The 14,526-nt window shown below is 59.2% G+C and overlaps 1 protein-coding gene across 1 annotated transcript; it reads left to right on the forward strand.

Moving 5' to 3' along the window:
* The first annotated feature begins 3,909 nt into the window (after positions 1–3,909).
* Positions 3,910–14,193, forward strand: GCDH (glutaryl-CoA dehydrogenase). The gene is made up of 12 exons (XM_034792676.1): positions 3,910–3,924; positions 4,698–4,812; positions 5,182–5,217; positions 5,739–5,882; positions 6,495–6,557; positions 7,385–7,555; positions 8,577–8,706; positions 9,167–9,383; positions 10,131–10,234; positions 11,034–11,159; positions 12,363–12,523; positions 13,142–14,193. The coding sequence occupies exons 2-12, from the start codon at positions 4,710–4,712 to the stop codon at positions 13,213–13,215; spliced, it is 1,329 nt and encodes a 442-aa protein (XP_034648567.1). The 5' UTR covers positions 3,910–3,924; positions 4,698–4,709; the 3' UTR covers positions 13,216–14,193.
* Positions 14,194–14,526: the final 333 nt, after the last annotated feature.

A 14,526-nucleotide genomic window follows, 5' to 3' on the forward strand; every position in this document is an offset into this window, starting at 1 on the left:
CGTTAGGGGCTGCTGGGCGCTAATCTGCAGCTCCAGTCGCACCAGGCCATGTGTGAGCCCTGATTAGCACGGGGGGAGGGGAAGGGGGGCTGTGAGATCAGAGCCCTGCCAGGAGCTCTGAGCGCTCGAGGGGCCGCCAGGGACCTGCCTTGCACCCACCCGACCCCACGCTGAGGAAAGGGTCGGGATCCTTATCCCCATGATGCAGAGCGGGAAACTGAACCTGAGCTCTCCCAGCGAGTCAGGACAGAGCCAGGAATAGAACCCAGGAGTCCTGACTCCCAGTCCCCTGTTCTGGGCTAGCAGGGGGCTGCATATTGGGACTGAGGGACAGTGGCAGATCTGAGCGGGAGAGCCTGGGGGGGATAACAGGGGGCTGCGAGTCCAGAGTGAGGGGCACTGGCAGAGCTGGGGGAGCCCAGGGCTGGGCTGGCAGGGGACTGTGGGTCGGGAGCGAGGGGCACCGGCAGGGCTGCGGGGGTGACGGGATCCCAGGGCTGGGCTAGCAGGGGGCTGCGGGTCGGGAGGGGGGGGCGGCGGGGGGGCGGGGGGGGGAGCCCAGGGCGGGGCGGGCAGGGGGCTGGGGGTCGGGGGTGAGGGGCACCGGCAGAGCAGGGGGCTGCGGGTCGGGAGTGAGGGGCACCGGCAGGGCTGTGCCCCCTGCACACACAGGCCCTGCCAGGGGCCAGGCGGGTAGAAAAGGGGAAGTGATTCTTTCCCCAAATCCGTCCGGTTGTGGCTCCTCTGGCCCATGTCCCTGCTGCCGCAACGAGCCATGTGACAGCCGCACCCCCGCCCAGGGCATGACCCCTGCCAGGCACAGACCACGCGGCAGGCGGGAGGTGCCAGGCCCTCGGGGCGGCACTGCCTCTGGCCTTTTGCCTTTGGGATGCCCCCACCGTGAGGGGTGCTGTGGCAGGGAGAGCTCCCCCCATACAGCCCCCCAACAGATCTCCCCGTGCCTCATAGGGACCCAGCTCCCCTCCGACCTCACCCTCACTCCCAGAGAGATATTGGTGGCAGTAGTGGGGTCCCCCATACTTCCCTATGCAGCCAGGCTGTGTCTGCTTGGGAGACAATCCCTTGGCTCTCCCCCTCCTGCGCCAAGCAGGGGCCACCAGAGCTGTGGGGCTCAGAGTCAACACCTCACTGAGTTGCCACAGGGCAGTTCCCCCTGCTGAGGCTCAGGGCTTAGGCTCTCATCTGACTCAGGCAGCATCTCTGGGTTCAAGAGCCTTCTCCACTGCATGCAGCTCCCGCCTCCCTGTACCTCTCTGCATTAGAGCTCAGCTGGACCCCCCCCTCAAAGCCCCCCCCTCTCTGAGGGAAGGGGCAACCCTTCGCATGGGCCTCTGAGCAGGCAAACTGGATTCTGTTGGGTTTAGAAGTTCTGTGCAAGAAAGAGTTAAAGGGTCTTTTAAAAAGTGGGTGGGAAGATTGGCAGGGTGGTGGCTTGGCCTAGCGGCCAGGCTTCGGCCTAGACTGGGACACCTGGGTTCTATTCCCAGCTCTGCCCCCGATGTGCTTCATGATGCTGAGCCAGTCCCTTCCCCCCCAACGGTGCCTCAGTTTCCCCTCCCACCTTCTGTATATTTAGCCTGTGAGCTCGTTGGGGCAAGGACTGTCGCTCATTCTGTGTCTGTGCCCGGCACAAGGGGGCCCCGATCTCAGTCAGGGTCTGTGTAGAGCCTGGTACAATGGGGCTAGTTGCAGATGTGCCCATTTCACAGAGAGTAAATAAACAAGGAGAGAGTTGGGCTGGTTTAGGGCACGACCTGCCCGGGCCGTGACCTCCCAGGCTGGTGGCATCATGTCACGGGGACCTTTTCACCTCCCTTATCAGACTGTTTGCGTCGTCTGCCCATCCTCCCTGCCCCCCCCCCCCCCAGCAATTTGGGGAAGTGGGGCCTGTGCTCTTTCCACATTCCAACCGCAAGAGTTTTTCTGAGAAACGCCCCCTTGCCCCCGTGCTCAGGGGCAGAGACCCAGGGCTGCTCCCCTCCCACTTGGGGCTTCCACTGCCAAATGCCTTCCCTGCGCTCCCAGGAGAGAGATTGGTGTCATCTCCCTGGGGAAACTGAGGCACAGAGTGGGCAAGTCACTTGCCCAAGGTCACCCAGTGAGTCAGTGGCAAAGGTGGGAACCCAGGAGCCCAGGACACTCAGCTCCCCCTCCCCTCGGTGTAATCACTAGACCCCTCTCCCCTCCTCTAACTCCCAGGTCCCTTCCTCAAGGTGCCTTCTCACAGCTGTCTGGGGTGGGGGGAGCCCAGGGCTGGGCTGGCAGGGGCTGCGGGTCAGGAGTGAGGGGCACTGGCAGGGCTGGGGGAGAGGGGTTGTCCAGTGTGTGTGTGTGTGTATGTGTGCCACCCCTGCTCTCCCTGTAGGGGGGGGGGCTTTCAGAGCCTGGGGAGGGGGCGAGGGTTAGAAGCATCAATGGGCCCCCACCCGTTGGACGCAGGGTCCCGGTGGTCCAGAGGCCCCGGGCTAGCCCTGGCGCTGGGGGGGGGGGGGGGGTGTCCGCATCTCCAGCCAATCACAGCCCCCACCTGCTCTGGGGGGCGGAGCTTGGAGGGACATTTACTCTTGATCCCCCCAATACACTTTATCCGCGTGCGGTTCACGTCGGAAGCGGGGGCGGGGCTGTTTCTGCACCACGTGCTTCCCCCCCCCACCCACCCACCCACACGTGGCTGTATCATTTTTCGTGTTGCTCAAGCTCCTTCGCACGCCTCCTCTCGGTGGCCAATCACGGAGGGATAAATCAACCGCGCCCCCCCCCCCCCCCCCCCCCCCCCCCCCCCACCCCCGCCCCCCCCCCCCCCCCCCCCCCCCCCCCCCCCCCCTCCCCCCCTTCCTCCCCCNCACGAAAAATGATACAGCCACGTGTGGGTGGGTGGGTGGGGGGGGGAAGCACGTGGTGCAGAAACAGCCCCGCCCCCGCTTCCGACGTGAACCGCACGCGGATAAAGTGTATTGGGGGGATCAAGAGTAAATGTCCCTCCAAGCTCCGCCCCCCAGAGCAGGTGGGGGCTGTGATTGGCTGGAGATGCGGACACCCCCCCACCACCACCAGCTGCAGAGTCTAGCCCGGGGCATCTGGACCACTGGGACCCTGCGTCCAACGGGTGGGGGCCCATTGATGCTCCTCCCCCTCGCCCCCTCCCCTTTGATAGTTTCTCCCACTGTTTTTTTAACCCCCAAATCTCCCCACCCCCGGCGCAGCCCAGCTCCAGGCAGAGACGCAGAAGGGTCCAGTTGTTGCAGGAACCGTTGGCAGCCCGGAGATGCTGCATGCAGATGTTGCAGACAAATGTAGTGTGCATCTTAATGAGGCAAGCGGCCTTTGCAAGCGGGCAGTTACCGCAGGCAGAGGCGGCCGCCATGCGCCTGTTACATGCATGCACAACCCCTCTCCCCGGAGTCTGCGTGCAAACGCTGCATGCACCCAGGGGTGCTGCAGGCCGAGGTGGCCATCCTGCACCTGTTGCATGCATGCATGCTTTCTCCCCTGTTTGTGTAGGCCAATGCTGCACGTGGGCGTTGCGTGCACCATGAGGTTGCATGCAGGCAGTTTTTGCAGACCAATGTGGCCGGCATGCGCCGGTGGCGGGCGTGCAGATGATTCACCCACGTGTAGCTGCAAGCAGAAGTGGCGCCACACAGGGGTTGCCTGCAGCATGCACCGGAGTGTCCAGTGCAGCACGTGCGAGCTCGCATGATGCGGTCTGTTACAGGCAATATGTGCCCGCCCTGCCGCCCGCTGCGGCCTCGCTGCTGAGCCAGGGGGACACCAAGGGGTTAATCTCGCTCGCTTCCGCCACACTCAAGATGTCGCCCCGCCCCGCCCCCTTCCTGCTGACGTCACGCCAAAGGGTTCCCTGGTTGCCCTTTGGTCAGTTTCAGAACCGCCCCTTCCCCCCAGGTGAGTCGCTCTGTGCTGGGGGGGTCGGTCTCTTTGATCAGCCCCGCCCCCCAGCCCGGGTGCAGGTGGCAGGGGCAGCCTGGGGGGGGGTCTCCGGGGGGGGGTTGCTTAGCTCAGCTCCCATTTGCTGAGGCCTCCGTGGTACCTTGGGCTCGGTCTGGCCCCCCCGGCTCCGGCAGCTGGGCGATACCTGGCCCTCTCCCCCGCCCCCCCGGCCGCTAAAGCAAAGGGGCTGGGGGCTGGGAGCCAGGGGGTTAATGCACAGGTTCTGCGCCCCCCCCCCCCCCGGGGCTTGCAACCTAACGAAGGCCCTGATCCTGGCGCTGGGTCCATTAGCAGAGCCCCCACCCCGAATCCGTGGGGAGCTGTACTGGGAAGAGAGTCAGAGCCAAGAACAGAACCCAGGAGTCCTGGCTTCCAGCCCCCCTGCCCTAACCACTAGACCCCACTCCCCACCCAGGGGTGGGGCTTGGCTCAGAGATCCAGTGTGGATTGTGTGTCTGGGCCATCCCTGCCCCTTAGCATAGCAACAAGCGGTGCTGCGGGTCCCGTCCACACACCAGAACCCATGGGAGGGACCCGGCTGCAACACAGCCGCCCCGTCCTGCCTTGTCGTGGAGACCGCACCATGTTACAGCGTTCAGGTGATCCATCGGGGTTCAGGCCTACATGATCAGCGGGACCCGTCTACACCCTGCAGCGTGACCGTGATTTATCAGTGTGTCTGGCTGTCACCCCTAAGCAGCCCCTCTCCCGTTTCCCTTCCCGACTAAAAGCAAACCCAGATGGCTCTGAGACTCGTGGCGACCAGGCTGCTGAGATGCCGCAGATGCCGCGTGGCGGGGGTCGGCGCCATCCGGCCCCAGGGCACCATAGCGGCACAGAAGGGTGAGTAGGGGCGGGAGCAGCCTCTGGCAGCACCCCCGAGCCAGACCCCCTACATGTTGATATTTTTTAAAAGAGGTGGGGGGGGGGCTGGAGCTATGGGGGAAGTATGTGCCCCCACCACCATGGACCCACTGGTGTCACAAGTCCCCCATCCATGGGGGATCTGAGTCTGTCACAGCCCCACCTCCCCATCGCTGGCTTTTTAGCTCGGCAGGGCTAAGAAGCTGGCACGGGGTAATGGGGTGCCCAGAAGGGGCTGCCTCCAGCGTGGCACGGGGTAGAGATTTGATCCAGTGATTCCTGCTTTGCGTCCTCAGCGGAGCAGGGATAAAATAACACACCTGCCCGGCTTCTTGTCTGCTTTTCCAGAAAAAGAAACGAAGGCCCGAGAGAAGCCCGTGAAAGGTAACCGCCCGCCCCCCCAGCTCCTATTGGAAAGGACTTTTTTACCCTGGGACAGCCACCGAAACTGGAGAACAGGGTCCGAGCGCCTCTACGTATCCATCAGTAGCAGAAAGTGAAACAGCCAGGGGGCAGCGCTTGGGTTTTTTGACAGTGCCTGTAAATCAGGGGTTTAAAAGCATTGGTTTGAACTAGGTGTATTATTAATTTGATTCCAGAAAAGGCTGGGCAGGGATTGGCTTTAGTGAATGGCTTCCATCCCATGCCCAACTGCTGATGCCTCTCAATTCTGACCCGCCGCCCTGCTATTCCAGCCCTGGGCTCCCCCGCCCCACAGCCAATACCTGTCACGCTTTACTTTGGGGAATAATGTTCCCATTTGTGATCTGCCTCCGGAGGGAGGGAGGTTGGGTTGAGAAGATGAGGTACCTGGCTTGTCATTTCCCCTCTCCCTGCGCGGGTAGGGGTAGGGGTCGGGGCTGAAGCTGTTAGGTGTGCATCCAGCTCTGACTGTCTTCCTCCAGCCCCGGGAGCCCAGTTTGACTGGCGAGATCCCCTGCAGCTGGAGAGGCAGCTAACCCAGGAGGAGCTCATGATCCGGGATTCCTTCCGCACCTACTGCCAGGAGAAGTTGATGCCACGAATTGTCATGGCCAACCGGAATGAAGGTGCCTGAAGCCGGCGCCGGGGATAGAACCCGTGACCGTTCCAAAAACCCGTGCCTCTGCCCCCGGAAGCTCTTTAGGGTTTAGATGCTGACGGCAACCGCTAGCACCAGGAGCCGTCCGATTGCGTCCAGTCTGTGGCAGCGGTGCCCAGACCCGCCCGGCCCAGAGATCCACGTGCCATGGCACCGTGCCATGGCTGCATGCAAACCAGAGGTGCCTGGGGGTGATTTACAGATCCAGATGCCGCCCGTTGTTCTCCCAACTGTTCTGCTCTTTTAAATTCCGTGGCCCCAGGGGATCCGAGATCAGAATCCGGCCCTGACCCCGTTGTAGTCAGGGAGTGACTCCAGATTTACCCAGAGCTCACAGAGACCGGAACCTGCCTGTATTTCTGTAGCCTCCTTCAGGGCCCAGTGGATGCCTGAATTAAATGCATTTGGGGGAGGGAATTGCAGATTAACCCCCCTGGTGGGGTTGCAGGGATGGGGAGAGCCAGGTGGGCTGCACGGCTGGAGCTCCCAGTCCCGAGCTGCCGGCGGGAGGGGGGGACACAGAGGACGGTGACTCTGCCTTTGGCACTCACAGACACACTTCTGTGTCTCCTCTTCCCAGTCTTTCACCGGGACATCGTGTCGGAGCTGGGGGAGATGGGAGTCCTGGGCTCCACCATCAAAGGTGAGCTGGACCCAGGAGGAGGTCCCCTCCGGCCAGGGCTGGGCGGGTCACTGGCTGGGACCTGGAGTGGATCTCAGTTTGAGGACAGTGTGTGCCATGGAGGGAGAGGTTGGCACGCCACAGGGAGGGATCTTGCCAGCTGACACGGGGCAGAGGGATGGGGGACACGCCCCTGAGAGCTCTCCTGAAGCAGGCTGGCTACCCCTAGGGACAGTCCCGAGAGCTGAGCTGACCTGTGCTCACCTGGGACTATGCAGTGGCCACGTCCCCTCCTTGCCTTCATGTTCACCCCGGTCATGCCCCCTCCTGCCCTGGCCACACCCACCTCTGCCCCACCTGGGATGCCCCCTGTGGCTGAGGGGGGTACAATGCCTCCTGCCCTGTGAGGGGGAGGGGTTGCACCAGTCCCGAGGCCCTTTTGCACCAGCCTGCGTGGCAGGAAGGGACCACGTGGCTGTGCTGAATTGGGCCCCCCAGTATCTGGGAGCCAATTCTCCAGCGGCGGCTGTGGCATCTCTAACCCTGTGGCTTTGTGCCCGGGCAATGCAGCCCCCATGGCTCCATTTGGGAAGGCAGCAGGTGCCCATGGACTATCCCCAGCGCACACAGTGCCCCCTACTGGCATGTCTCAGCCTGGAGAGTGGATGTCAGAGCTCAGCCTGCATGGGCCCCGTCAGCCCTTGGCATACGGGGTAGCAGGTGCTGAGGGGAGCTGTTCCCCAGCTGACCCCCAGGCGGGGAGGGGGTTCCAGTCTTGACTGACCCAGGGCGGGGTTCGGACCAGTGCTGCTGCTGTGTGTCCTGTCCACGTTCTGCGCCCATCTCAGGTTATGGCTGTGCCGGAACCACCTACGTGGCCTACGGGCTGCTGGCTCGGGAGATCGAGCGAGTGGACAGCAGCTACCGTTCGGTCCTGAGCGTCCAGTCGTCCCTGGTGATGCACCCCATCAACGCCTACGGGACGGAGCAGCAGAAGCAGAAATACCTGCCCCGTCTGGGTGAGCGAAAGGCGCAGGTGGGGGCTCTCACTGGCTAGGAGCGGAAGCGTGGATCCACCTGGAAGGCTGCTGGCTCCAGTGCTGGTAGACATCCCCTGTAGCTGGTCCCCTACTGTCTGGCCAGCTGGCAGAGCAGAGAGGATGCTGGGATGGTTCTTTCCCACAATGCTCTCTGCTGGGGTAACGTGGAAGGAGCGGGGGTTGGCGGGAGGGGGAAGGACTTGCCCCCTTCCCCCCCATGGAGGCGGGCTGCTGGGAGAGGGGTGGGCACCCAGGAGGCTGGGCCCTCAGTGCACAGGGTGGGGAAGGTCTGCTGAGGTGGGCACACAGGGAGTGGGGTGACAGGGGAGTGGGGGGGCACTGGTGGCAAAGGAGCCATGAGGAGAATGTCGGGGGAGGGAGGATGCAGAAGTTGGGGGCAGGGCAGGTGTTGGGGCCGGGGGATGTGAGAGCCATAGGGGGAGGGGTGGCAACTGCGGGATTGGGTATCGCCTCGGGGGTGGGAACCATGGGGATGGTGTTGGGGGCAGAATGTGGGAACTGGGGGAAGGAGAGAGGGCTTCAGTGGGGTGGGCAGTGTGAGAACCAGGGGGAGGGTGTTGGGATGAGTAGGGGCTTGGGAACTGGGGGGAACCTAGGAGAAAAGTGGTTGGGGGCAGTGCAGGAGCTGGGGCAGGTCGTTCGGGGCGGGGAGGGGAGGCGGGGGGGGGGGGGGGGGGGGGGGGGGGGGTGGTGCAGGAACCTGGTGGGAGGGAGGCAAGACAGGTGGGAATTGGTGAAGGGAGGGGTTGGTGCAGGACCTGGGACGGGATGCAGATGGGAATTGGTGGAGGGTGCAGGACCTGGGGTGGGGGAGTGAGAATTGGAGGGGGGGGAGGGGGCCCGGGGGGGGAGGAGGGGGGGGGGGGGGGGGGGAATTGAGGGGAGGGGTGCAGGACTGGGGGGGTGCAGGATCTGGGGTTAGGGTCGGGGCAGAAGGGCCGCGGCTCCAGCCCAAGCCCACTGGCTTCGCTGTCCTCAGCCACAGGGGAGCTCCTGGGCTGCTTCGGGCTGACGGAGCCCAACCACGGCAGCGACCCCGGGGGCATGGAGACCAGGGCTCGCTACCACCCGGCCAGCAAGACCTACACGCTCAACGGCTCCAAGACCTGGTGAGACAGAGCCAGGCCCCGGCAGCCCGGCTGCTAGCCCTGCCCATGGCTCTCAGCAGCCACCCACACTCCAGGCCCTTGGTCTCACTGCCACCCTGCCCTGAGCCGGGCAAGCCCCCCCCCCAACTGCTGCACCCCGATAATCTCAGCCCTGCCCTGTTGCTCCCCTGGCTAAGCCAATCCTGGGCCTCTCCAGGGAGAGGGGCTGGGAGCCAGGACTCCTGGGTTCTATCCCCAGCTCTGGGAGAGAGGTGGAGTCCAGTGGTTGGAGCGGGGTGGGGTGGGGCTGGGAGCTAGGACTCCTGGGTTCCATCCCTGGCTCTGCTACTGAGTTTCTGGGGTGTTTCACATCTCCCCTCTGTGGCTCGTTTTCCCTGTTTGGATGGTACCGTCCTGCTTCCTTTGTGGGGGGGAGCTCTGGGAGTCTCCGAGATGAGCTGGGTCTCGCGTCTCCTCCCAGGATCACCAACTCCCCCCTGGCGGATCTCTGCGTGGTGTGGGCCGTGTGCGAGGACGGGAGGATCCGGGGCTTCCTCCTGGAGAGGGGGATGAAAGGCCTGTCGACGCCCAAGATCGAGGGCAAGTTCTCCCTGCGGGCCTCCACCACCGGCATGATCCTGATGGAGGACGTGGAGGTGCCGGAGGAGAACCTGCTGCCGCATGTCTCCGGGCTCGCGGTAAGTCTAACCTCCTCTCCCCCCAGCCGATTCTTCAGTTCCCCATGATCTCACGGCCTAAGCAGGGTTGGCTGGGGACACTGCTTGGAGGAGAGACTCCAGCTGCTGTGGGGAGGGGGGCCAGCAGGGGGTGCTTTCCCCATCGAGCCAATGCTGACTTCAGTGCGGTGCTAGGGGGCACTATGCTGCAAGGGAATGGCCTTTAAACGGGTGTTAATCCAGGTGTCATGGCCTGACCCTCACCTTGGCAGTTGCCTTCAGCTTCCCAAACCATAGGAAGCAATTGACTGTTGGATTCTTCTTCGCGTCCTGTCTTGGGCATGGTTGCTGTGTGGTTGATGAAAACAGCTGCTGTGCCCCGCCCCCACCCCAGAAGCAGCTGCATTTCAGCACAGCGCCAAGTGACCCTTGGATAAGTAGCTGCAGTTGTCTCTGGGGTGGAGAACAACATTTCAGCAGGGGGTGAGTGATCGCAGGTATAAAACTGCCCCCACTGTACAGGGAGTTTCCGTTGGAGAGATCAGCCGTTCCTGTGGCTTTAACAGGTCAGTTTTGATGGATGTCAATGGGCTTGTGCTTAGAAATGTGGTCCCCAAATCCTTCTGGGCAGAGACAGACAATGGCGCGGAAGCTAGTATCCTGTTGCCCTGTTAACGCAGGGGACTGGCAGGAGCAGAGGTCAGGTGTTCCTCCTTGGCAGCATTGCCTGGAGGTTAATGATCAAGGCTCTTTCTCATGTCCTGCCAGGGTCCGTTTGGCTGTCTGAACAACGCCAGGTACGGCATTGCCTGGGGAGCGCTCGGAGCTGCTGAATTCTGCTTTGAGACAGCCAGGCAGTATGCCTTGGACAGGTAATGGCTGTGTGGGGGAGGGGGAGAACTCTTTGTCCCTGGGGTGGGTGGAAGCTCCATGTAGGTTTGGGGGATCCCTGCCTGCCTCTTTTTAAAGGCACTGAGTAATTTAGACCTCACTGCATTCATGGGAGAGTCCTTGCCAGGAGGGGAAACTGAGTGAGAGAGATTAAGTGAATTGACCAAGGTTGCACAGTGGATCAGTAGCAGAGCTGGGAATGGGACCCAGGAGTCCTGACTCCCAGCCCCCTTCCCGAACCCACTGGGGTGAATGCCAGCGGTCAGCTGTGGGAGAGCACAGTGGAGTCAAGCAGTGAAGGGCTTTCATGGGGCTCACTAGCTCTTTCCTGTCCAGTTGTGCCACCAGCCGATTACATGCAGTATATATGAAGCGTTCTAGCTCTCGGAAGAACTTTCCGTCGTAGAGCGTCCGATGGAACTCTGCTTCGCTGGGCAGAGATCAGGGCAGATGAGAAGCAAGGACAGTGTAGTGCATAAGGCACTGAACTGTGACTTGGACAGAATCAGGGACAGAACCCAGGTGTCCCACATCCCTTCCCCTCTCTGGGCCCTGGTTTCCCCTCCCACCATGGGAGCTTGTCAGGACAGAGCCCCTCTCTCGCTCTGTCTAGGCAGTGTCCAGCACAATGGGGATTTTGGATGGGGCTTTCAGGCACTACCTAATAGACCTAGTACAATGCTCCATCCTGATTGAAGGCAGTCACCAGAGGTGGATCTGCCCCAGGAGTTTTAAGTGACTTTTGCTCCTCGGTTTCCTAACTAAGTTGTCCTCCCCTAGGATCCAGTTTGGGGTGCCGCTGGCTAGGAACCAGCTGATTCAGAAGAAGCTGGCTGATATGCTCACCGAGATCACCATTGGCTTACAAGCTTGCCTGCAGCTGGGGAGGCTAAAGGATGAAGACAAGTATGTACCTGCCTTTCTAAACCAAAAAGTTTTTCTGGGGGTTAGACTGCAAAGCTAGAAGGGGTTTGGCTGGCTCAGGGGTGGGGAATGGGATCCAGGGTCTTACCCTTCCAGGGTACACCGTCTTTGATCCAGCCCCAGGCTCGGGGGGGGGCTGGTGGCATAAGGTGTTGTGGAATGACATAGAATCATAAAACTGGAAGGGACCTCGAGAGGTCATCTAGTCCAGTCCCCTGCACTCAAGGCAGGACTAAGTATTATCCAGACCATCCCTGACGGGTATTTGTCCAACCTGCTCTTAAAAATCCCCCATGATGGAGATTCCACAACCTCCCTAGGCATTTTATTCTAGTGCTTAACCACTCTGCCAGGAAGTTTTTCCTAATGTCCAACCTAAACCGCCCTTTCTGCAATTTAACCCATTACTTCTTGTCCTATCCTCGGAGGTTAAGAAGAACAATTTTTCTCCCTCCTATTCGTAACAACCATTTATGTACTTGAAAACTGTGATGTCCCCTCTGTATTCTCTTCTCCAGACTAAACAAACCCAATTTTTTCAATCTTCCCTCATAGCTCATGTTTTCTAGAACTTTAACCATTTTTTGTTGCTCTTCTCTGGACTTTTTCTCCAATTTGTCCACATCTTTCCTGAAATGTGGTGCCCAGAACTGGACGCAATATTCCAGTTGAGGCCTAATCAGCGAGGAATAGAGCGGAAGAATTACTTCTTGTGTCTTGCTTACAATACTCCTGCTAATACATCCCAGAACGATGTTTGCTTTTTTTTTTTTTTTCTGCAAGAGCATTACACTGTTGACTCATATTTAGCTTGTGATCCACTATGATCCCCAGCTCCCTTTCCGTAGTACTCCTTTCTAGGCATCATTTCCCATTTTGTAGGTGTGACATACAGGGCCTTTTCCTTCTAAGGGGCAATGGCTCCAATCCAGCCCCCAGTTCGGGGACTGCCTGGCTCATGCAGGTGGGGAAAGGGGCCCTATTCCCCTCTAGGAGCGTTGGTTCTGATCCAGACCACATGGTTAGAGAAAAACAGGCCGTTCCCCTTTGGCCAAGCTGCTAGGTCTCCCCAGTGTGAACCGAGGCTGCTGGGTCTCAGCCTAGTGCCAACGGGACACAAACTCTGGTTCCGCCGGGGAGCTTGTCCTTCCACCCCAGTGCCCTTGATCGCTCCTGTCGCTGTAGGGCCGCCCCCGAGATGATCTCCATGCTGAAGCGGAACTCTTGCGGCAAAGCACTGGATATTGCCCGCCAGGCCCGGGACATGCTGGGCGGCAACGGCATTGCCGACGAATACCACGTCATCCGGCATGTCATGAACCTGGAGGCCGTGAATACCTATGAAGGTAAATCTCCCCATACACCTTTGTATCAAATGCCATGAAGGTTCCTGGGATTTCCCAGCTCCTTCGGGACCATGGAGGTAAGGGATACAAAGCAGGATGCTAGGGGGTGCTGTGCTTCAGGGAGCAGTGCAGGCCTCAGTAGGAGGCATTCTCCCCTCCAATCCAATGTCCCTGTGTCACGCTGGGGCTTACAGCTCCAACTGGATATGATGTTCTTCACTTCCTGCCCTGCTTTCTTGTTCGCCATTGCTGTACGCTGCTGAAGTGGCTGCCATGTTCCACCCTAGAGGTGGCTGCATTTTAGTGACTTGCTTTGCTCATCGCTAATGCAGCCTTTCTTCACCTTCCGGGGGAAGCAACCCCTGCCACTGTTGGATGGATAATCTTGGATCATGCCCATCCTCTAGCATCTGATGATTTACGCCTGGTCTATACACAGGTTTTACCCCCAGATAATGGTGTTTGTCGGGGGGACAGTGACTTTCATTTACTAGTATAGTTACATGAGTACAACCACTAGTGTGGACATGACAGAAGGGGAATAAAGGTGCCTTATACTGATATGGCATATTCCCCTTCCCAGTGAGATCTTTGTTCCCATTTCTCTTCACTCCACAGGCACGCATGATATCCACGCTCTCATCCTTGGTAGAGCAATCACCGGACTTCAGTCTTTCACCGTCGGCAAATAAATCCAGTATGGAGGAGGCCTAAATCACCTTCGCAACAGCCTTAAATTCACTACGGCGGAAGAATGATCGTTTTGTATAAAAAGATTTTTGGTTTTTCGTTCTCAAGATAAAAAAGTCACAAGCCAGAGGCTGCTGGTGTGATACAGAATCTGAATGTAGCCCTTCAGGCTGACGCCTTGATTCTTTCTTACTTTACAATACGATTCGCTCCCAAATCAGCTAGTTGGTTTTCAAGCTGCAGAATCGGGGAGAAGGTCTTCTTCCGCTCTGTTTGCAGTAAAGGGTCAAGGAGACAGGCCCGGTAACGGACCGTCTTTGCCAGCACTGCATTTGTATTTTGGGGATATGGGAGAGGGTGAAATTAGTGAAACTTCTGTGAAGTGGATTGTCATGTAACAAAAGTCAGTGGATTTGTGATGTTGGATTGGCTGCTCGATGCATGGAGCTGGCTGGCTTGCTTTCTCCTTGAGTGTAAATTCAGGATCTGTGTGGGAAAGGCTGCCTGTATCAACAGGGTGGAAATGCAGTCTCACTCATCAGTGGTTCATCTCTCCTTCCACTGGATGTCCAAGTTCAGCTAACTTGCTTCTCAGAATTGTCCGAATGGATGCACTATTGCATGCTGGGAGAACTCTCTTCTCTTTACAAAGCTGTGGTGAAGCCATAAAACCTGAATCTTCACGCACAGCCAGGTCATGGGACATGTCCAACGGGCATCTGCACAATGTAGCTACTGAGCTAAACGTTATCCAAGTTGAAGCAATGCTGTCCACTGCACAGGGCTGGGGCTCAGAACAGGGTTAAATTCCTGGCTCTGCCACAGACCCACTGCAGGCAACTCTCTGGGCCTCAGTTTCCCCAGCTGTAAGACACATTTAGCATTCCTCTTACCAAATTTCTCTTTCACAGTAGCCCACAGTTGAACCCAGCTGATCTCGTATCCCTTCTGTTACTTACATGAATAAATTTTAAAATCTACGGTATCTTGCTTTTTCTGTTTGTAGTGGTTAGTTGTTTATGTACCCTACAGCCTGCTGCTGAACTGTGTAAAGTGGGCCATAGACTGTTAACATTCGGTGGCTGGTTTCCCTGGCCATTGCAAAACAGAAGAAAATGATCAGCAATCGGCTGCGTTCAAATTTCACATCCCTTCACTCAAAGGTAACTGTCTTGACTCGGGAAGAGTGTTGTGACCTCTCAGATTGTAGGTCTTGGGAGCGAGCGGTGAAGTCTGAGCAGGTGCAGAGGGGCTGAACACAGACCAAGATGTTCAGTAACTCACCATAATGCTCCCACAGTCATCAGAGCAGA

The sequence above is a fragment of the Trachemys scripta genome, chromosome 16 (assembly GCF_013100865.1).
Source record: "Trachemys scripta elegans isolate TJP31775 chromosome 16, CAS_Tse_1.0, whole genome shotgun sequence".
Lineage (NCBI taxonomy): Eukaryota > Metazoa > Chordata > Testudines > Emydidae > Trachemys > Trachemys scripta.

Excerpts from the sequence above, each read along its gene's own strand:
- GCDH (XM_034792676.1), top strand. The coding sequence starts at position 4,710 with ATGGCTCTGAGACTCGTGGCGACCAGGCTGCTGAGATGCCGCAGATGC. Across the intron at positions 7,556-8,576 it reads GAAATACCTGCCCCGTCTGG|CCACAGGGGAGCTCCTGGGC; the intron begins GTGAGCGAAAGG and ends CGCTGTCCTCAG. Across the intron at positions 10,235-11,033 it reads AGGCAGTATGCCTTGGACAG|GATCCAGTTTGGGGTGCCGC; the intron begins GTAATGGCTGTG and ends GTCCTCCCCTAG.